Source organism: Aythya marila, assembly GCF_965140915.1.
Source record: "Aythya marila genome assembly, chromosome: 11".
NCBI lineage: Eukaryota > Metazoa > Chordata > Aves > Anseriformes > Anatidae > Aythya > Aythya marila.
The window spans coordinates 2,029,368-2,052,715 of record NC_139052.1 but is presented as its reverse complement, the minus strand read 5'-3'; the positions used below and the strand labels follow the sequence as shown (position 1 = coordinate 2,052,715).

At 43.6% G+C, this 23,348-nt stretch overlaps 1 protein-coding gene across 3 annotated transcripts in view; it reads left to right on the top strand.

Annotated features, from left to right (window-relative positions):
• LOC309882413 (tropomodulin-2) overlaps nt 1-8,372 on the top strand; it is a 34,326-nt gene extending 25,954 nt beyond the window's left edge. For all 3 annotated transcript variants that reach the window (XM_082769500.1, XM_082769499.1, XM_082769498.1), the window contains 5 exons: nt 1,383-1,513; nt 2,158-2,265; nt 2,522-2,665; nt 2,989-3,133; nt 5,182-8,372. In XM_082769500.1, coding sequence (XP_082625626.1) covers nt 1,383-1,513; nt 2,158-2,265; nt 2,522-2,665; nt 2,989-3,133; nt 5,182-5,216 — 563 coding nt within the window. In that variant the 3' untranslated portion in view covers nt 5,217-8,372. The remainder of the gene's footprint in view (nt 1-1,382; nt 1,514-2,157; nt 2,266-2,521; nt 2,666-2,988; nt 3,134-5,181) is intronic.
• Nucleotides 8,373-23,348: the final 14,976 nt, after the last annotated feature.

Here is a 23,348-nt window from a genome sequence, read left to right as displayed (position 1 = left end):
CACATCACTTTATTCTGTGGTCCAAAAGCAATGCCCCCCTTGGCCCAGTGACACATGACAGGACAAGATGGAGACGCAGCTCAGAAGTTGCCCACCAACGTGGCAAAACAGCACCATGATTAAAGAAACAAGGTAAAACTCCTGGGAACAACAAGAAGTAGAAAATGAAGACTACTGCTGACTGTAGACTGAGAGCAATGTGCTGCCTAGCCCGAGGATGGGGGCTGGTCTGTCCCCAGCTTCCAGCTGGGTGTCACTACCAAAGCCACGCTGCTGGTTTTTCTTTACTTCCCTTCCTTGAACCCAAGGTGCAACAAACTCTCTAAGTGTGTTGTACCTCTAGTTTTTGACTTCCTAATCCCTAGGAAGGCTGGAGTGTTAGTCAGGCATACGCAAGATCTCTCAGGGAAATGGTAAAAATAAAAATAAATAAAAATGAGTTAAAAGGGAGTGAAGTGAAAACCAGCTCAAGGTTTGTGTATGACTTCATCTCTTCTAAGTTCTAAAAAAATTTGGTTTTGTTTTGGCCCACGATATGGGATGAACTTTGCACTGAACAGAAATGCATACTACATTGATCTGTCTGTGACAGAATGAACATACTTTTGGCCAGTGACAGATTGCTTTCTTGCCTCTAGAGGCTTGGGTGGTCAGCAGTTATAAATTAATCCCCACAACTATATGCCTGGGAATTCGAAGTACTAATTGTGTTCTAAACTATGATTTTTATGCATTTCTAAGAATATTTACAGCTCACAGCTGCCAGCAGTCAAAGTAGTATCTCTTTGGAGCACGAATACCCAATGACTTCATATATCTTGGTGCTGGCAGACAGGCTTGCTTTTCATACTTTGATAGTTTTATTATTTAAAAAGTGCAGATGTTGCAATTTTACAAGAGCTAATTGCATTTATAGTAAGGCTGATAGCATCGGGCTAGAGAAGGGAACGGAGGGGCCTCCTCACCACCATCTGTTCGGTTAGCACAGGCTATCTGGAGGTGCAGAGAAGTCTTCTCGCTAATGCAATGACTGTGTTCTGAGCACACCTTCCTTTACAGGTGTCAGAGTGAGAACAAAGCAGCCCTTGCTGTATATTACATCCTATACCTTAAAAGCTGCTTTGGCTCTAATTGTGCTGGGACTTTTGTACCTGAAGGAGGAAACTGCCCGTAATGATACCTCCCGGCTACTGCAGCTGCAGCCTCTGGGTGCTCAAAGGGGCAAGGGGCAAGGCTGGGATGCATGGCTAAGGCTCCTCTCCCAAGTTCTGGGGTTCATGTAAACCCTTTCTTGAGCACAGACCTAAATGACAGCTGAAGAGCCAGACTTACTGATCCTGCCTGTTCCTTATGTCAACATTTAATGAGCTCTTGTGTTGCAGATGTGGTCAAAGGTGAAAAGGTCAAGCCCATTTTTGAGGAGCCACCTAATCCCACCAACGTGGAAGCAAGTTTACAAAGGATAAAAGCAAATGATCCTAGTCTCACGGAAATTAACCTGAACAACATAAAGGTAGATTCTGTGGTTTCATTTACATCCTCATAGAAGGGTTTATTCAAATATTTCCAACCCCCTTTTAGCTTTACTTTTTTTTTTTTTTTTTTTTTTTTTTTCTCTCTGTACTGCACAGAAAAAGCAGGACATATAGGAGAGGGCAGTGGAGGGAGTTGTTTGAAGGGCTCCAAGGTCATCAATGCTTGATATTGAATCAGATACCAATTAAAAGCCCAAGGAGTGACTGCTGGCTGCCTTTCTTTAGCAGCTCATAAAGCAAGAGATCTCATGGGCACCATACAATCATCACTGCCCTAATTCAATTAGCCCACACATGCAAATGGAGGAGGAGCTGGGATGCAGAGCCTCTGAACCACCAGCAGCAAAATTGGAAAGCAGCTCAGAAATGGGTCACGTGCTGGCATTGGCCTGACCCAGTTAAAGGCACTGCTGACAAAGCTGCCTAGTGCTGGTGGCCGCCTGGGCTCAGAGTGCTGCTCGGAGCACTGCAAGCCGTCTGTGCTGGGGCACTCATGAAGGCACTGGGGATGGGTCAGTTGCATAGCCTGTGGCTACTGATCAATCAGTTTGCTAACAATTAAAACCGGTGTCGCATGTTGTGACCAGCTTTCCTAATTACTGGATTTATCTTCTGAATACAGAACATCCCTATTCCAACACTGAAAGAATTTGCAAAAGCTTTGGAAAGCAACACACATGTGAAGACATTCAGCCTTGCAGCTACTCGAAGCAATGACCCCGTAGCTATAGTAAGTTAAATGCTGTTTGGAAAACAAACAATGTTCAAGTAGGTCAATGTATGCTTTAGGATGCATCTGTCATTTCCCTTGCAGAATTTCCCTGATACTTTGCATGATGGAACTGCAATCTATTTTCATCTATCTCTGTTCTTCTGAGCCTATATGTATTTTATTTCTTTGTAGGTACTAAACCACGTTTTACAGATTCTGTCATTTCCTAAAGCTTTTAGGAAGTTGATCTCATTCCCTTTTTTTGACCCCTCAGGCATTTGCAGATATGCTGAAAGTGAACAAAACACTGAAGAGTCTGAATGTAGAATCCAATTTCATCACTGGGACCGGTATTTTGGCATTGATTGATGCACTGAAGGAGAACGAATCCCTGACAGAGATCAAAATTGACAACCAGGTAACGAGAGTGTGGAACTGCTGTCCCTTTTTGTCTCTCTTCTGTACAGATTCCTAGAGGGTTTGCCTAGAGGGCTATGGCAAAGTCAAGGTAGCCTCTGTGGCTCGGTCATTCTGCAGCTTATGTCCCATGCAATGAAATCATGGAAAACATCCAAATAAAAGTGGTCAAAGCTAAACATAAAACCCAGAGCAAATGTGCGGAGGTGGCGAGAGGGATTCTCTTTGTAGTTTGATCACAGTACTGAAATATTACCACTTCTCTCTCATTTGAGAGCAAATCTTTTCTTTTCTTTTGGGGACATTTCACCATGTCACCAACAGAGGCAGCAGCTGGGGACGGCTGTAGAGATGGAGATTGCCAAGATGCTGGAGGAGAACTCCAAGATTCTCAAGTTTGGGTACCAGTTCACAAAGCAGGGCCCAAGAACCAGGGTAGCAGCGGCGATCACTAAAAACAATGATCTAGGTAAGATACTATTACATCCACTCATCAGCTGTTCTGGTGAGCCAAGCTCAAGACACAACTCTTCCTGTCTGTATTCAAGGCTCAATGTTAACTTTTCAACATCCAATCTGCCCTGTGTGAGGGGTGATGCATAGCTCCATAAGCTATGTAGGACAGGACAGCAAAGATCTTACTGTGATTAAGAGCTACTATCCTTCTCCCACTAGTGCTGGGAAGGGGGGGCCTGCAGCCTTTTCCGTGGAGCACCCTGGATTCCCAGCTGCCCCATCAGCTCTTCTGGCCAGTCAGTGCAGAGAGCCAAACCCATCCTGTTTGCTCAGGGAACACCCTCGTCCTCGCCTCTTTGCCCTGACCACAGCAGAGCATGCCTGGCCAACCGAGGGAGCAAGGACGACTTGCCTGACTGCCTAATTGCAGGCATGGACAGGAAAGCTTTGCACATTTTACCTGAGTGCGGTGTGCTCGGCCCTGTGTGCCTGATACACAGCACAGGGAGGAGATGACTAGGCAGTACCAGTTCATGGAAAAATAAAGAAATACAATGAACTCTACAAAGTAGAATTGATTGATAACACCAAATCATGATGCCTTTGGTTGGGTTTTTCTCAGTGAAAACTAAGATAAAAATTGAACTGAAACCCACTTCTTTAATGCATAACATTATGTTTTAGCAGTTTCCATGATAAACTTTTGTTCCTGAAACTATTAGCCTTCGTAGAACAGTGTTTAAAACATCCCACCAACAAATAGAGAAAGACATTTTTTTCCACTATTTAATTGACTGACATTAGACATACCTCCTGTATCTAATCTTCATTTTCCTGGTTTTGTATTGTATGGTTTTATTCAAGATTTAGCAGGGCAGAACACTTTGAAAAAAGCAACAAAACACTGAAAGACACGAACAACTGATTATATGATGAAGACTTTGGAGTAGTATGATCTGTTTGCCAAGAAAACACTCTGAAATAAACCTTCTGATAGCAAAGTAACAGGATTTTTGTAGTTATACATGTATACTGTTGCTATTGACTATCGTAGTGAAAAGTGTTCATTCATCTAGTTTTACTGCTTTTGTTCTTTACTAAAACACTTTAATATCAGAAAACAGGACATGACAGTTTGATGCAACACCAGCTTGCATCACATGAACAGGAGACCCTCACTAATCTTATCTGTCCAAGTCAGAGGAGACTCAATGCATTTTTACTAGAGTACAGAGCAGCAAATGCTGCCTAGCCACACCTGCTCTATACCAGCTGTAATCTACTTTAAGTGCTGTAAACATTCACAGGGGTCTTCTTGCCAAAATAATCCTGTCCATAACACAAAGCTTATCTCAGTTTTCTTTGCTAAATGGCAATTTAACCCTACTCTGTTTCTAGTAAGAATCTAGAGTTACTTAAGGTACTATTTGATGGCTGATGTGATCACAGCATGTGAAGTTTAAACACACACTTTAAGGTCCAGTATGATATTTTTCTCATTGCCAGGACTCACCGATACCGTCACTTCAAATTATTTTGTAAGAGATTATGAGTGTTGCTTACGTACAACAGAGACCCCTGCAATTAACAAAGTTATTCATTTTTGGTGCCTAATGCTTAAGTAATCCAGAGCACTGCCATGCAGACCAGAGCAGACCAGTATCAACTTGGTTGGAACGCAGTGGTTGGAACACAGTGGCTTTAATGAGGGCACTAAAACTGTAATAAAAATCTAAATGGAGCCACTGGGAGGAAGCACTGGAAATGGTGAATTCTCCATCATCTAAAAGCTCTCCATCAGAATCTGATTTTCATAGAGAAGTTATTGATTTGTACACTTGGTGAAATCCTACAGTCTAGAAAAGTCCAGTTTAGATAGCATTTCTTTGTTTAGCAATAAGATCTGTTAATTATGGCATTTATGGACATAATACGGCGGGGTATTTGTTAGAAACTCCTTCGTTCTTATGCACATTAGAGGGAAGAGTGTGTCACTGAGAAAAGCACTCGTGTTCTCAGGAAAGCCACACTGACTGCTCTTTTCTTGTTTTATTGGCCCAGTTCGCAAGAAGCGAGTGGAGGCAGAGCGGCAGTAGCCACGCCACGGCCGATGCAAGGCAAGACTGGAGCCTGCCAGCAGCTGCACTCTCAGAGCGTTCACTGGTCAGAAGGCAAGACACTGGAAAACCATTGCAATGGGAGTTGCTTGTTTCTGTTAACATCTCCTCTTAACCTTGAAAATGCAGCCTGATCACTTTTAACTTCCATAGTTCATTTAATTCTTGTGAAAGATTCATAGTTGGTTTTAATTTAATGAAAGTTTCACGATATCTGAAACCAATATGCAGAATCTTAACTGTGTTACTGAGCATAACGTATAGTGGCATTGACCCTTACTTTAGACACTTTCACGTGTTAAGATATGATCTCATGTATGGATAAGGTTATCCTCTGCTGAAAATAGAAACTTTAGGGCCAAGTCCTGCAATGCCTTATGTTTGCAAATAATCAATCCTTACTTCTGTGTGTACAGTCCTGCTGAACCGAATCCTGCAACGGGATGCTCCTAGGAGTAGATCTAGTAACGCCACCACAGGTGTGTGGGGTCTTACCCCAAGCCCCTCTCCTGCAGCAGGACCCAGGCAGGGGAACGGCACTGCACAGCACCCTGCTGCGGGGCTCCAAGCGTCCCGGTCCGAGTGCAGGATCACACTGAGGTGTACCAACGTTGTCAAAGCGTACTTGTTTACATAAGCTTAGGTGGATCGTTTTGCAATGTTACACTGGCATTTGCTATCTTTACCCCAGAGAGTAAAGGAGTAAAGTAATGGTAGTGCTGCCAATCCTAGATACTTTGAATGTTAGATGTTTTTTTTGTTTGTTTTTTGCTAGGCCAACAGTTTTTTTTTTTTTTACTAGAATGCACAGTTTACAGCTATTAATCTAAACAAGTATTCTACAGGATATTTGTTTTGCATTGAGCCATGTGTTTGACCTTTTTTTAGTTGTTATTTATGTACATTTGTTAGTATTATAGAACTGTTCTCAGGACCTTTTAGATGAAGGTTAATTAAATAGTTAATCCTGGACAGCAGCTGTGCCACCAGGAAAAAACATGAAGAGGGTAGTTGGACCAACTGCAGAACTTTATTTATAGGCTTCAGTCAGGTATTTGTATTAGTGCTTCGCTAAGTAAGGGCAGTTTTAAGCATAGGCACAAACGCTTTGCTAAATCAGGCCTTAACTCAGATGCTGTACAAATTCTTAACCCCGTGGAAAGCACTTGTGAAGCAGTGGCTAACCCCAACCTGCAACAGCATCAACATTTTAGTAAGAATTAAGTCTGATGTTTTGCTTTGTTCTCTACCACTGTTTTAACACTGCCAACAGTTGCCTCTGACAAACAGCCAGGGGTTCATTTTGGCTGTCTGTAAGAACCCTGGGAAGCTAAGGGAGACTTGGGTTAGGCATCTTGTTGACTCCAACGCTTGCAGAAAACCTCCAGGCATCAGGAGACCCCAGCATGGGTTTGGCTGCACAGAGCTGGAGTGCAAGCTAAAGGGATGCACTCTCCCTCTGTGCCTTTTTCATGGAAATTAGTAGGTCCGAGGCAAGGCTCTTCCTGTAGGATACTTGTGGGGGGGGGGGTCCACAATGACTAATATACACTTCAATCCCACCTAAACTAATTTGCTGAAGTAGGCTGCTGTGTTGGAATCTGAAGCACAGTATACACAGCTGACTTCCCTGGAGAGCTCCTAGTCTTTACGGTTTCCATCTCTCCTTCCCTTCCTCAGAAAAAGGCCGAAACCTTTGCTTTGCAAGTAAAAAACGTAACACAGGGGAGTCTTGCTGAAATTTTCCCTGGATCCATGCAGGATTTGTTGTGGAAAAAGTCAGATATTCCTTTAAAAATAGCAAGTTCTGTAACACAGTCATAACTCTGCATGGTCTTAAATAAGCAGCCCTTAAAAAACAAGTGGATTAGCATGGTGATACTGGGCTTTGCAGTAAGAGTCCTCATCCCCAAAGCCAAAAGATTTTGTTTGCTGACAGACCTCAGTGATTAGAATCACACTGTTCCTATTTCCTTCTTTTATTTTGTTCTAACTAAGGGAATTCCAACTATCATTTTTTTTAAATGTATTTTCATTTTTTTATTGGTAACTTTTTTTTAAGGATGGTACATTTATGCGTGCAAGGGAAACAAGTGCAATCCATTTCTAGTCTTAATTGCCATTTCAAGCGTTGGTGTTTGCATGCAGCCGTTCTGTAAGGACGGACTGGCCTGGCTGCTTCTCCATGTCTGCAGCATGCCGTACTGTGTAGCTTTGCTCTGAGCCACGCAGGTGCTCGCGCCGTCAGGCAGCTCCGTTCCTGCCAGCTACAGTTTGTGTCATGGACCAAGGGAACCGCTCGGGAAGGCCAAGCGGCCGCCTCCTTCCCTTCACCTGCCATGCTCTTTGCACAGGCACGTCGCCTCTGCGGGGAGGACTCTCAGGCACTCGAGCACCATCTCCAATACCAGCCCCAGCAGGCACCAGCAGGCAGCACCCGGAGCCACGCAGCTCTCGGTGGGGCCCTGCCTCCTTCCAGCACGTGAGCAGAACTGGTGGCGCCTGGCCCTTTCTTCCAGGCAGCCTCTGCCAGCCTCTGGCCCTCTCTCAGTGACTGGGGACATCTGTCCTGCCTCTCTGTATGCTCCACACAAAGGCTTGGTCAGCCTCTGGCCTTGAGCATCACAAATGATGCAATGATAAAAGGATCTGTTTGATACAACAGCACACGATGGTGATGCTTGAAGGCAGATTTCTGTATTTATAGGGTGATTTAGCTGGTTAAATCCCTGCAAGTAACAGGAAGCGGGGCAGGATGTGACTAGTCCCTTTTAGTGCTACACTTTCATCTAGCATACTTCACCCTGAATGGGGGACAGGGACAGCAAACCTTCAGGAGTAACTTTGTCTACTTTTGCACATTGCTTCTCGTGTCGACAGCTTCAGTTTGGTTTCTATTTTTTATACATTTTTTTCATGGAAAAGCTCAACTTTGTTCGTGTCCTAACATGTATGTAACTGGTAGCGTGCACTAAAGACTGTGTGGTGTACATGTTAAACTCTAGGTGAAGATGTTATCACTGGAACATAAGTAACTGCATGCGCACACCGTGGTGCATATTACTCAAGAGGAAGGGAATTACCACGCTATGTAACAGTGACTCCCCAACATCGTGGTTTTTCTAAATAAATATTCATAAAGAATTGAGCTTTTGCAATTTCTTGTGGTTTTGTGCCTTGAATCAGACCTCCCTCAATGCTCTGACATCAGATTAGGCTGGTCCTTCCAGTGCGGCTCCTGCAGCTCCCACATGGCTTGATCTTCTGTCAGGCTTCCCCTTCCCTCCCCACCCCGTCACGCACACTGGATCTTGGAGCCATCCCAGAGACTGTTGAATAGGTCTTCACAAATAATCTCTGTTACAGGTGAACGTCTCAGCCAAGAAGCTTTTACTAAGTCTGCATTGCCATTACAGTGATTGCCATTTACAATCAAAAGCAATCAACAGAAGCTATTTCCAGCAGTCAGTGGGATACCAGCATGTTATCCTTCACAGAGATACATCACCTTCTTGCATTCTTCAGCTATCCTCTCTCTATTCTTAAAAACCGTCCCTTGTAATAATGCCAACTGTACCTTTGGTTGTTTGGAAACCCTGCACAGATCACCTCCCAGCTACAAGAGGATCAGAGAATGGTCTGGGTAGGAAAGGACCTTAAAGATCATCTAATTCCACCGCCCTGCCACGGGCAGGGACAGAAGCAGTAAAGAAGTGTGCACCTCATCCTGGCTGGGCAATAGTAACTGAGTGTAAACACCCACCTCCGATTTCCATATCTGTGGCTTCCCAGAAAGGCCAATTTTTTGCTTTCAACCCTTCCCTCCTAGCAGGTTCACATTTCCTCCCATCTGCTGACTAAACAAAAGGCACAAAGAAACAAAACATCTTCCCTGCCCAAAGACCACCTTTATTTATGTCATTGCTTTAACTCTGAAATATCACAGTATCTTTCTACTTTGCTCTTGCATGCCAAGAAAAAAAAATAAAAATAAAAAAGGGATGAGACTCAAAGAAAATGAGGAAATATCTCAGTGAGAAAATACACATCTGTGTCCCAGGATGTGGTTCTGTAGGGATTTGTAGGGCCTAACATCAGAGGGAGTGCTCATGGGAACTATGTAGGAAAATTCCCAGCTCTTCAATTATAACAGAATCAGAGAATACAGCTGCAGAGTCACTCATAAGGTCACACACTCCAGTTCCCATCTCCAAGATAGGATTTTATTTCTACAGGCATCATAGCTTTTGCAAAGAGAAAAGGGTTCTTCACAAACTGGATTTGGTCCTGCATCATTCTTTACACGGGTTGTGCTGAAGTCCCTTGCAGTTTTGGCCACAAATGCAATCTATGTCAGGGAACACAAATATTCTGTTCCACCTTCTCACTCTGAACATTTCTGGAGTCAGCTTTTCTTTCTGTTTCTTTTCAGTATGAAAATCTCATGTATAAACAGCTGAAAAATAACTTATTTACAACAAGATTGATATTATTTCTGCAATCTGAGTGCATATCCTCATCCTTCCAGTGTTCCAATCTGTTCACTCCTCTCTCAAGCCTGAGCAACAGCAGTGCAAAGCCCAAGTGCTTTATTTTCTACAAGGAATGCCAGGTCAGTCTGTATGAACATGATCTGGAGTGACAGCCTGACTGCAGCCAGCTCAGCTGACCTCTGGCCATCCACCTGCTGCTGCTGCCGTGCAGGTCCCTTGCTGCACAGACACTCTAGGAAGTTTTATTACAACCTCCAAGAAACCGAGGTGCATGCTGACTGTCTTCTCATATTCAAGTAGCTCTGATCTGTTTCTTTGCACTTCTCTAAGCACAGCCAGGAGCTCTGTGCCCAGCGTCATGCTGCTGCCACCCAAACGCAGGCTGTGGGGAGGAAACGTGTATAACACCACCAGGTCAGGGATGTCAGACAGCGACCACTAAAACACACAGCTCTCCAATGAATACCCACTTCTTAACCATTTTAATACATGTTAGTATTTGCATAATAAAACCAGCCAAGGAATCTGTCCCTCTGATCCCTGGTTAAGCTATAGCAAGCATTCATCCATATCCGAGCAGAGAGGAATGGTCAACTGCACCTGAGGTTTCCTATTTGAAGAGAAGGAGGGGTAAAAGCAGAACTGTGTTCAGCTGGTTCCCAGGCATGGCAAAGTACTTCCAATATCCAGGCTTGTCTCTCCCTGTCCAGTAAAGCAGATGAGCCCAAAGAAAAGCAGCATGAGAGGCCTCCCTTAACAAAGGTCTGCTTGTCTCCTGTAACAGCTGCCTGACTTTAGCAAGCCTGAGGTTAGGTAGGCTCAGTAAATGAGCAAGGGAGGAGAAGACAAAGTTTACAGCTAAAGCGGTGGTATATATTGCTTTTCTCTTGATCTTTTCTAATAATAAATGCATTGCTATCCTGAACAGAATCTGGAAGTAACATTTTGTAATGCAAACTGTATATTTTCTAGCTCTAAAATTTATTTAGACTCTCAAAGCTATGCTGGTGAACATTGTGTGTGTGTATACATACATATATACGCACACACAGAGAAGGAATTCCCCAAACCTGATAATCTAGTGTTAATTCTGTCATTTGCCCATAGAAAGGTTATATTATACACTCATCAGCTGTCTAAATCAGCATTAAAAGCTTTCAGGTGATGGAGATGACCAGACACAGATGCCTGGTGAAGCAGGGTGTTGGCATTCCCGTGTAGTTTGTGCTCCAGCAGCACTGGCACACCGCAGAACAACGCTGGTGTTCGTCATCCACATTAACTGGGTTGCTGAGAAGCCAGGTGTGTTCTCTCATCGTTACAGCAGGGCACTCACCTCTGCGTTTGGGGTCAGAAAGATGAAGACCCCACAGGCACTGCTGCCAAGCCTTACCCATGGCCGCCCCCCGCGGGGTCCAGCCCCACTAGGCGGCACAGTCGCTCCATCCTATCCTGTGGTTTTTCTGCAGGCTTTTAGGCTGCCAGTGAAAAGTGTCATCAAGTGTGTCAAGCCCCCTAGACAACAAAGAACAGCCCCTCAGAACCCCCTTTATATTCTGGTGTTCAGACCAACTGTAGCACGGTCGCTGATCAAAGCCCTGGTTAAGTTCTCCCCACCTTCATGCTGCAAATGTGCTAGCTGATCCGGGCTAACAACTGCAGCATCCTCTTAAACGCACTGCAGGGAGGTTTGTAAGCCTGTAATAAGGTCAAGAGCACCTCTTACAGAGCTGGACCTAGTTACCTCCCATTTAAGCAGCTCTCCTTAACTGGCTTTTATGCAGTGTCTCCCATGCATTTGTGGAGCGCAGCAGCACCGTGCCTGACAGAGGGAAATGGCAGTTTTGGCCCACAGCCAGACAACAGCGCTCAGCAGCTGCAGCAAACCAGGCAGCAGGGACAACAGTAGCGATGCCACCTGCCAGGAGCAAGCGTCACTTTCACAGCGTTAGAGATTCAGAGTTTGAGATCATTTCTATGAGGAGAATGAGACAGAGGTTTAAACAGATATGTGATGACTTTAGTAAAAAGGCATTCGCTTCTTTTGGTATACATTTTTCATTAAAATGGGATAGCTGTACGTAATATCTTCTAGTTATTCCTATTCTATTTTTGTACTAATGAGAAAATTCAATTTAAAAATATAATTTTCCCTTACTTCTGAAGCTTTCAAACTGGCTGCATAGTTAAATGAGTAAGTCAGAAGGATTTACATTTAACATCAGTACAATGGAAGAGGCACTGTTTCCAAGACAGCCAGGACTCAAACTTGCACAAGGCCAGCGCTGAGGACTGGAGCAGCCCCCAGAGACAGCAGCTGAGGTACCTGCTGTGCCAGGGAAGGACACGCTGGGCTGTCCTGCTGGCTTGGCGTCAGGGTGAATCACTGCAGGAACATCCAAGGAGGAGTTCTGGGTGCCAAGGAAAACAGGAACAGACTTGTGAAAAGAGTTCAGTGTATTGTTTTCCCACTAATGTGCACAGTCATTGTAGCATCCAGTTATGCCACTCAGTGTCAGACAAGCTATTCCAAAGGTCATGTGCATGCTCAGCCACCCTGATGGTACAGGGCACTGCTGTGCCTGTGAGTTAATCAGCTTCTGCTGTTTGGAAACAGCATTTTTACATTATAAAATGATTCTTTTTTTGTCTCATCTTTTCCATAGCAGGGACTACGGCGCCACCTGCTCTGGCATCTTGTGTATCTGATGCTCTTAACTTGCATGCCAGTATCCAGCCTATGATCTAATCAAACCAAATACTTGCATCATTTGGAATAAAACAAAAAATAATAATAAAAAAAAAAAGCTGATGCTGAAGCTCTTCCGGGGAGTAAGAGATACAATGGCAGGAATGAATTAGGTAGAATACATGCAGGTATTTCCACATGGTGACAGTAAAACCCAGCCACTGTAGCAGAAGTAAAAAGCACAAGGTCTGTCAGCTCCGCAGGGGTTGGGGGGATATCAGCAGGTGATTGAGTTTACCCTTGGACACATGAGCAGCTTGGCACACAAGGTCTGTCAGATATTGAAATGCATTGGCACTGGTGCTCAAGGTTGTTTTCTGGCTGTTCACAGGGAGCCCAATCATTTGCTCCACTTGGAGCTTAACAGAGACCTCAGCAAGTGAATTCATCTCAGGGTATGTAAGCCAGCGCCAAGCTGCGCAGCCCTCTGGATGACCCTTTGGATCTCCTCCCCTGAACAAAGCTGCTCTGAAATCAAATCCCCAAAAGAATTTAGATACTGCCAAGGGTACAAATAGCAACACTTCTGCCTGGCTCCAAGGGATGGAGGTACTACACAACCGGGATGAACCCAACAGCTCCCCCGCTGAGCAGCACCTGTACCTGGCAGCACCCAGGCTGTGCCCAGCACTGCAGGCACACATGCTAGTGGTGCCAAAGCAGACCTAAAAGGAAGCATCTTCCTTTTAAGAGCCTTAAATAAACACCACTGCTAGGCTGAGCTGTACATGGAAATCCTCGCATCTGCTGCACAGGGCACAGAGGGTGTTCCTATACTGTGCAGGAAAGCCCCAGCAGGCAGTGACTGGCCGCTCATCCTTTCCTGTCACTGCCGCCAAACAGGGAGTAGCTCACTGTTTTAATGGGGGAACGCTCGTGTGCTGTTGGAAACACCACAGTCACCTGTTAATTAACATCAACTTATTGCAGAAGCAAGTGATAACATTTCTTTAGCAGACTTTACAGGCAGCAAGAAAGAGAAAGCTCTGCATGAGGCACTGGCACCCAGCAGGGAGCCCCATGCGATGCAGTTCCCCACATTACTGCAAAACAGGAAGACGAGCACGGCCGCTGCCACGCAGTGACAGCATGGCGGGTCTGCCTCTTTACAACAAGGCTGCAGGCTGACACACAGCTCATTGTTAGCCAGCAGGAAAGAGAAGCAGCACAAGGAGGCAGAAGAGATTTGGGCTGTGCGCATGAACCTCGCTGTACACGCATCAAGATTTTTCCAGAGCTGAGGAATACACAGAGCATAACAAATTAAAAATAATTTTAGGGTGACGCATCCTTACACATTTCTCTAACCTGCCGAGCCTCATGCATTTCCCTGTCCGTGAAGATTTATCTGCTAGCCACACATGTCTCCCAGCACAGTTCATCAGGAACACCTCTGCAGTGAGTCACTGAAGCCCCGCTCGCAGCCGGGGTGGGGGTGACAGCAGCACCGGTGTCACCCCATGGGTACAGGCAGCAGGAGCAGCAGGAGCAGCCTGACTCAGCTCCTGCACCCTGGGCAGCCCCGCCACAGCAGCTGAGATCAAACCAGCATGGTGTGCAGTGGGCAGCCTTTAGGCTGATCTCTGCCTTACGCATAAAATATAGATTTTACAATAAATGGTGCTGCTAATGGATACCAAGGCATGTAACAGGATGCAGAATGAGAGCAGCATCTTCCCCTGATTGCTGGATGGCCGCAGTAAGAAAGGATGCGCAGCGTGTGGGCAGGTGGCCAGCAGTCGCTCAGGGTGAGGCATACAACCACAGCTCTGTCGCTTTTAAGACTTCACAATTCAGCTTCAAGGTTAAAAGTCTGAGGTGATTGCCCTTAATGCAGGTAACACAAAAGAAAAGACTCCTCCAGATACAGCCAAGCCTTTAGCTAAAAGCTCTAGCTTGTACCAAGCTCCCCATTTGAAATCTGAGCGCTGAGGGATGTAAATCAGCACCTGGATTTCCCTCCCTACCCCACTGCTCAGGTGCAGTGTACTCTGCCTCCCAGAAGATGCTCTGCCAAGGCTGAGCTCCTGCTGAGCTTGCTCCTGTCGATCACTGCGGGCAGTGAGTGCCCGGCCCAGCCGGAAGCCCAGAGGGCAGATTGCAGAGCTGAGGAGTGACTTGGGCTCAGGGAGGAGCAAGGACACATTCTTTCTTACCGCAGAAGATCACCTTCTCCTGAATGCCAGTTTGAGGAAAACCAGTCTAGGTACAGATGAAAAACGTGACTAACATGAAGCGTTCTCTTCAATGAGATGTGTCCTTCACTTCAGACCTGAAACACTGTGGGGTTTGATGTTAACAAGGTCCAAGTAACCTATTCACAGGTATTGTTGCCAGGATGATGCTGACAAGATGTTTATTTTTCAGAATGGCCAGTCCAGTTGTAATAAAGAACAGGCTTTGTTGTCTTGATCTCATCCATTTACATATGTGAACTGGGAGAAGAATCATGTTTTTTGTTTTAAACCAGTTCAGAGAGACCTGAGATTTGTTGTATTTCAGACTAATAAGAGTTCATGGTTTTATTAGAAGACAAGGTACAGGAACAGGTAGGAAACACTGACACAGTTTGTGGTGACAGACCAGCATTAAGTCTCCTGAAATTCAGTGTGAACAGCAGCTGCCATCCAGCTGCAAGGTGCTATTACGCTGCTGGATGTAATAGCCCAGCCAAAACACTAGCTGCCTCACCCCCAAACCAGGTGCAGCCACCCAGAACAAAGCCACAAACAGGGAAGATGGAGGGAGACAGAGGTTACTCTAAGGAAATCCTGCTACTCTAGAAGATCTGAGCTTTTAAGCAGGACCAGAGAGCCTGACAGAACACAGACAAGGCCAGCATGGATATGGTAAAGGTAACAGCTGATACCTTAAAATGAAGCTTCATGGACTGTCAGTGAAACTAAAAGTTGATTTTGTATATGTTGACAACATACGACGAGCAGAAATCCTTGCAAACAAACATTTGTTATGAGAACTGCTGATCAGTCAGAAGTGACCAACTTACCCATATGGCATGGCACCACCCACTGCAAACAAGTTTTAGTGCAATCACTTCTGGAAAAATAAATTCAATGGGTATCCTACTCTGATCCACATAGGCTCCACCTTTGAAACATGAGCTCTGAATACACATTCTACTGATTTCTTTGTGGGACAGATTTACCATGCAGCACCAGAAGCCTCCCTGTTCACAGAGCTAGGTAAGGACCGGTGACGAAGGAACAGAGCTGCACAACATTACACAGCGGACCTAAGGTTATAGTCCAAGTGAGGATGAGTAATGGTACCTACCTCAGAGGTGCGTCAAAACCAACCATTGTCGTTACAAGGTTTGGACTGTTAATCTTAAGATTTGCAATGCTGTTAGATTCTAAATTATTCAAGGACACAGAGTTATGATTCATAAAGAAGCTTTTAAGATGATGAGTCTAAGCCCTGTGCTGGAACAGCTCAGGTAGAGCTCTCACTGTAGACAGATAATCACTTTGGTCAATTAAAAGCTACAAAACTAGCTCTAAAGCTTGCATGTGCATTTGTGACAGCTATTTATGTTTTATAGAGCTTAGCAGCCTCATTTGAACAGGAGGCTCCTGTGTGCCATACAGAGCACAAATGCAGAGCAAACATGTGACTACCATTGCCAAGAGATTCACAATAAAATGGCAGTTCTATTATTTCTATTTGCACAGACCCCTTTCTTTGTTGGCAGGTGCTTTCCCCACTGAAATCCCACGCTGGGGACCAACTTCACAGCCAACTCAACTACAACTCCGATCTGCTGTGGAGAAAGATCTGTCTGAAAGAACCTGGGATTCATTTACAGTTTCAGATTTAATGTAAATACCAAACCAAAACATCCACTCCTCTTAATCAAGAAAAAAAGGAAAAGCATTTCACAAGTTTATCAAGAAAAAGCTGAAAGCTGATGTTTCAGAGCACTTACTGAAACACTACAGGACATCCTCTGTATTATGTGCACAGTGTGCATTATATGAAGAATCCAAAAACCAGTAAGAGAAAACAGCATTTTCCTTAAATTGACTAACTTCTGCACAGAAGCATTTAATTCAGTACTGGACATATTTCTGAGTCCACTACTGAAAGGGCTTTCCAACCAATACCTTCCAATAGCTGCAAACTCCATGGATATAAAAGGTCACTGCACAACCCAGCATCAGTGATTGCCATTATTTTTCTTTGAAGTTATGACTACATTAGCAGTGATCCCAGTTCACAGGACAATTAAACATTTGTATTTGTAATACTTCAGTAAACCAGTACGGGCTGAAGAATCTTAGTATAACTGAGCTAGCTGAAATTCATAACACCTTTTCTATCAAGTAGGAATTATTTGCCGAACTCAAGCAGTTATTTTGCCAGTTGAAAATAGTTCTTTAAATCCATCTTTTTGCTATTCAGAGCTGTGAAGTAAGAATCCAGTGTTAGTATCTAATTCAGAGACAGCATCTCAGAGCTACTGCTGAACATTATCCTTCTGCTACTAATTTTAAGGCACTCGTTCTTGCCCTAGGAGGCATATAATTGTTTACTATAGGAGTTCTCATGATGTTTGAGCCATTTGTACAAATACTCACGGAGATGACTAAGTGCACTTGATACATGAAAAATCCTGCAGCTTCACAGAAACTATATCCTCAGAACCACTTGATGTCTATTCATATCTTTTGGTAAGAATCACAATTTTAGCACGTATTCCCTATTTTTTTCTTGGACTTAATCTATTTTCCCCCAAGCGCTACCTTGGATTGATTACATTAACAGACATCTCCCTCAACATGAAAAACAGTATGTGATACCCTACTTAGTTTTTTCTTGCATATTCTGTACTCAAGTTAAATTTCATACTAATCAGTCACGAGTAAGTAGAAATAGTGATTGTAAAAAATCCTACTTTTAATGAAAGAAAGTTAACCTCCTTCATGTGAAAGACGATTAAAATGGTAATTAATGAAAGTAGATAGCAACTAGGTCACTTATAACACTGAAGAAATTAATATATTCAGTACATCTTGTTTCTGAATTCATGCATTAAATACTGGCAATCAGCTTACTGAGTTTAATCATTATGACTAATACCGAGAAGAAAAAAAATCTAGTGGGATCTCTTTGCAGAGACCACCTTGTATTCTACTGCAGAAGAGGACTGAGGCAACAAGGTTCTAACAGCCGTCCCACAATACCTTCCTAACTCCTCAGGATCCAGACAAACTTGGGACCAAATCATGACAATAACTACTTTTTTTCTTACACAAAATCAGAGTGGCAGAGACATGGCTTTACAAAGCATCCATCTTCAGAAGGCTACGCCAATCCCAGTCCTGACACATGCCCAAAGTCTCTGAGCTTTTGCTTTCAGCTCTGGAACTGAGGTGAGTTCTGCATTTTGTGCTTGTAGGGTACAGACAACTCATCACTTTGCTCTGCAGATAGACTCCTTTGGCTCCTGCTCCCTCTCCTTTGCCTTTTGTCTTTTTTAGGAGACATGTTCTTCTACAAGCAAGAAACTGAGCGATACTGCAACATGTATAATAAACAAAGGCATCTCTTCACAGCACCCCGTTAGTGATTGAGCTGCATTTTTGATGTAGAAGAGCACCCCAGCAACTCTAGTAAGCTTAACTGACAGGTAGACCTCAATGAGTTTGTATAATTTTACAAGGAAAGTCAACCTTAATGCTAAGTGCTAATGAGTTCCATGAAACAAACCTACCAGGGATGCTCATCAGGAAGCAGATGATGGCCCTGAGAACCTGAAGGTACCTTTCCAGGCTCACTCACCTATTCAGATGACATGGAGTTTGGGAATTGGTTCAGAGCATCTTGAAAGAATTGTTTAGCAGGAAGGATAATGTGAGGCAAGTTTCAGCAAATTTGTACGACTGAGAACAGCACAGGTGTTTGCAAAGTGTGTTTGGGCTCTCACTTAATTCCTCCTATTGGCTCAGTCACTGTTTTGTAAATGTTTATTCAGCTGCTGAGGATGAGAACATGCACAGGATGAGGTAGGTCTTGCAGCTCTGCTCAGGTGAATTAGCTGATTGCCGCAGTTTGTTCTGCAGTTCTTCCACACCATCAGGTTCATGGCCAGGAGCAGAGTTCATCTCAGGAAAACAAAAATCCCTGGTGCCAAAGAATAAAGTGACAGATTGGAACAGTCTATTTTAGAAAAGAGCTGCCATGTCTAGTTAGTATCATACGCAGTTTCAGTGCACAGTAACAAATGGATTCTGGGCTGAGCTTGGAATCTAAAGCCAAAAGTAATTGAGTGTTTCAGCCAGGAAAGGGAACAAAAAAGTCACAAGCTTTTCTGCATTGGATTGCGAGGAGTGAGCAAGTGTGTTTTGCTAATATTCTCCGATTTCCTTTGTTTCCTTTCAAAGGAACGTTTAAAGACAAAACACCAGCGTAGATGCTTTATATCACCAAATTTGAAATTTAAGGGAAGCAACAATTGTTTGATGTAAGCAAAGAAATCAGCGGATCTCTATTGCAATTCAGGTTTCACTATCTCACATCTTCTGCCACCACACTGCATCTAAACTCTATAGAAAACACTACGGAAAGATTTCACAGAAATCCTCAATTTATCCCACCCACCAAGCAAAACGTTTCCTTTAATCTCATTCCTATTTCACAAGAAGGATGCAATTCAAATATGAATCCTAACAATGGAACTGCTTGTCTGTTCCTTTCCAAGCAAGCATATTAACCTATTTTTCCTATTTATTACTCTTTGCCACTGTATAGTTACTGCTTATGCTTGCCCATTATTTCAGCGTAAAAATCTACTCAATATATTCATGGGTGTTTGTGCCTATGTCCAACATTGCTATAGTGTAATGTTATCATGGCCTTATTTAGATTACCTGCCCACCAAAAATCCATTTGTGAGTAGATAAAACTGGAAGTTCCGTGGTAACACGATGTCATTGCAACTTCTGATAGAAACAAGCAGGATGCTTTTCATTTTAGCATAGTGACAGCGACTGATTTTCTTAACAAAAATCACACATTTGCTTTCTGTATCAATGCATTTAATTCGTTCACGTTTACAATTCACAATAAATGTGAATGAATTAAATGCATCAAAATGCATTCACGTGCATTATAAGTAAATGGGAAATCCAATATAACCGGTGCAGTTTATCTCAGAGAATCTCAGGGACACTTGGCTCTGGCTCCTCTCATTGCAGCCCTGGCCTGTGTCTGACCCTGGATGACCAGCTCAGTATTTCTGGTTGCAAATCCAGTAAAAATAAACTGCTTTCAGGAACAACCATCACCCAAACTTCCATATATATGCAGCCTAATCACTGACATTCAACATCTGACCTATCGCTGTTTTAATGTCTCAGCTAACCACTGCTTCAAACACCAACTTACTACATTCCACTCTAGAATTAGATGTTCATAATATCTGCTTGCAACTTTGACACTCATGTTTATGAATTCAGAGCATAAGCCAGTATTGGACATACTACCGTAATATTCAGGGTGTTTCCTTCCTGCATTCTTGCATGTGGTGTAAATACCCCAGACAGTATTCCCATGCTCTACTCTGGCTTAATGAGACTTCAGAGAGTGCTGGGTAAAAGCACATGAAGTGCTATTATGATCATCTGGAAAATAATCATATTTTATGGCCAGTACCGGAGTCTTAATTAAGGAGCTCTCAGCAACTGGAAACAGAGATGTAAATCATTGAGAGATCTTCTCAGTACAGGCAGTCTTCAGATGGGCGAAGTCATCAAAAAGATTATTTTCCTGGCAATATCTGACAGACACTTCACAGACAGAGACCTTCACACACTCTGATATGCTGTATTTCATATACACAGACACAACAATTACAAAGACTAATCACTCAAAGGGTGGTGAGCAAGAATTAGCTACTCATTGCAGCAAGTACTTTACTGGATGAGGGCTAGGCAATGAGTGGGAAAAAAAACAGCTGAAAAAAGTCAGCCTGGCACTTAAAGAGACCTAGATAGAAAGTGAGGTAGGGAAGACACAGGCACCGAAATAATCAGTCCTGAAGGACTCCCTAGAAGGGATTCTGCAGCTGAAACTCTTAGAGGAGGAAGAAACTAATTATAAGGACCTTATTCAATTATTTATATCTGACTTCACAAACCATACCAATGCTTGAACAAACAAGTCCATCACTAATTAGATGTGCCAATGCAGAAAGAAAGTCAGGTATTTGCACATAGTGCTTTTCTGATGTACTGTTAAATGCTACCATCCTGTTGCACAATTTGTTGTCCTTTGGAAAACATAAGGACTTGAGAACGTTCTCATTAGGAGGTAAGCTCCTCTGGTAAGGTCAGTGATAACATACAATGATATATACAATCCCTTTGGACAATTGGTCTATGATGAAGTGTGGAAACATAGAATATTCTTCAAATATACCAGGAATGTCAGAACAAAGTACTCCCGAAAAGACACAACTCCCTTCACTTAAACTCTTCCTCACTTCCTATTTTTGATTTGTAATTTACAGACAAAACAGGTCACACCCTGACACACCTTCTAGTGGCCCAGAAAAACAAGCATCTGGAGCACTAAGCTATGACTTACTGTTGGAGGAGCCAGTGTCCTTTTGCTTCCAGCAACACTGCTGTACAGACGGTAACCCCGTCAGAGAGGCATGGTATGGAACCGCAGCAATGCCTCAAGTTGCTTTCCTGCAAGCCACCATTATCCCTTTAACTCTTCATCTTTTGTTCCGACCCACTCAGATCTCTGGAGCTGTTCAGTGGCTACCTTCACACAGGAACGTGGCTATGTGACATTCCCTCGGCAGGTGTCATTGTAAGGGGCTTCTGACTTGAGCCTCCTCAGAGTTTAACAGAGAAGAAGAAAGAAGAAAATGCTGTGGGAAGACACAGAGCACAACTAAGTATTGCTTGGAAAGGCATAGAGATCTTTACCCTGTCATAGAAAATACTCTTCTACAAAGTTGCAGTGTATGTTAAAGGCAGGAATGAGTCCAGACAAAGCAGGATGTGTTACTGCTGGGAGCATTCATACCAATTACATTTACAGTGCTCGTGGCCAAAGCAGCGTCCTGAATTCTCCAGTTTCCTTGAGGACTCCATCTCCTCCCCAGGGCAGCGTGTCCAGCTGGGAGTTGACTGCAAGGCAACAAGCTAGCTTTCACTCAGATCCGCCAGCTATTCCCTCTACCACATCTCAGAGGACTGCTGTTATAATTATTGCCTTAAAAGTTAAGGAGAAGCACCCAGAAACTGTCAGCATGTGAAACGAGGATCCACTTCGCCCGCCACCACACCTCACTTCCCACAACGCCATCACAGTATTTTTAGGAGTGACTCCTCACTGCCCCGGATGAGAAGCCTGTTACAAGAAGTATGAACGCTGCTAGTTTAGTGCCCTATTTACACCAGCTAAAAATAGCCACACACCAAAAACACACTCCTCTTTTGGGCACCGAGTGATAACATGAGCCACAAGGCTGATTAGGCCCAATTAATGCATTCCCACAGGAAGAAAACACACAGTAGTAAACAACTCAGAGGGCAAAAAGCTCCTGTAATAGAAACTTGCTGCCCAGCTTCAAATGCACCCTCATCACTGCCATCCATTTGGCCTGGGAGCTGTAGTCTGGGGCCTTGTCTGCAGTCAGTGAAGGTTGGCAATTTTGGAAGAGACTCACAGCAAAAACTTAATGAGAGCTGTTCTTTCCAAGGCAATTGCTAAGCTTTGCAAATAGGAAAAGCAAACAAAAATCCCTCTTATTTTCAGCTGCGGTTCTTTATAAGCACTTCCCACCCCAAAGCCAGACACATATATCCTGCAAGCACACTGCAAGGGCAGACATCTGTATGCTTTCCCCAGATCTTCTTTCATTTGGGCAGGGCATTGGTGGGATTTCTGCAGGCTTAAGAGGCGGTGTGTACCTGGGAGAGGCTGAAAACATTCAGCTTAAGTTTCAGAAGAGTTGCACTCTTTATCACTTGAGTCACCAAATCCTGTTTGTCTAAGGAACCAAGCCTACTGGTAGTTCAGCTTCTGCCTCACACTAAGTTTAGTCCAGAGCTGAAGCCAGATCCTCTTTGAAGACAATGACAGAGCAAAAAAAATGATCGAAGAGTAAGATGAGGATGGACATTTGAGAGAAATAAGGTCAGCAAGGAAGCGTAAGGCAGAGCAGGCATAGTTCAATAGGCAGCATATGGGGATGGAAAGCTTGATATGCTGACCTGGATTTCTGGATATCTGCTAACTTCATTCATGTTCTTAGGGAATTTCTGGACAACTTATTTGGATCCCTGACTATCAGTTTCAGATACACTTCTGTAGAAGACAGTCCTTACAAAACCCTCTGACTGAGGGAAGGGTTAGAAAGGCTTTTTGGTTTTAAGTCTTTCTGAACTACAGCAAAGTTAAGCAAAGTTAAAAGCCTATATAAAATTAACAAGTTATTCTTGACCTGTTGAAACAGGTTATACAAATCTGTCTGTAAAAAAATAAGCCTAAAACTAGTTGCAATATATAATAAGCAAGTCTTCTCCTCTGCATTTCCTCCTTTAATTAAGAAAGCTCCCTTTGGCTCAGCTGTGACTGAAGCTACCTCAGCAAGTGAGGTAGAGAATGACACTAAAAAACACCTACTCTGGCAAATGAATATTAAGAAGTTGTTTTTGTCTAAATAAAACATTTGTTGTGGTGAGGCATCTGTTTACAGATTTTCCAATAAAACATTCTCCAAAGATGCTCAGATTGAAAAAGCCACTCAGAGAGAAGCAATGGGGCAAGGAAAGATTCCCTTATTACCAGCCCTCCAGCCATTCTGCACAGCTTTCCCTCACCACAGAG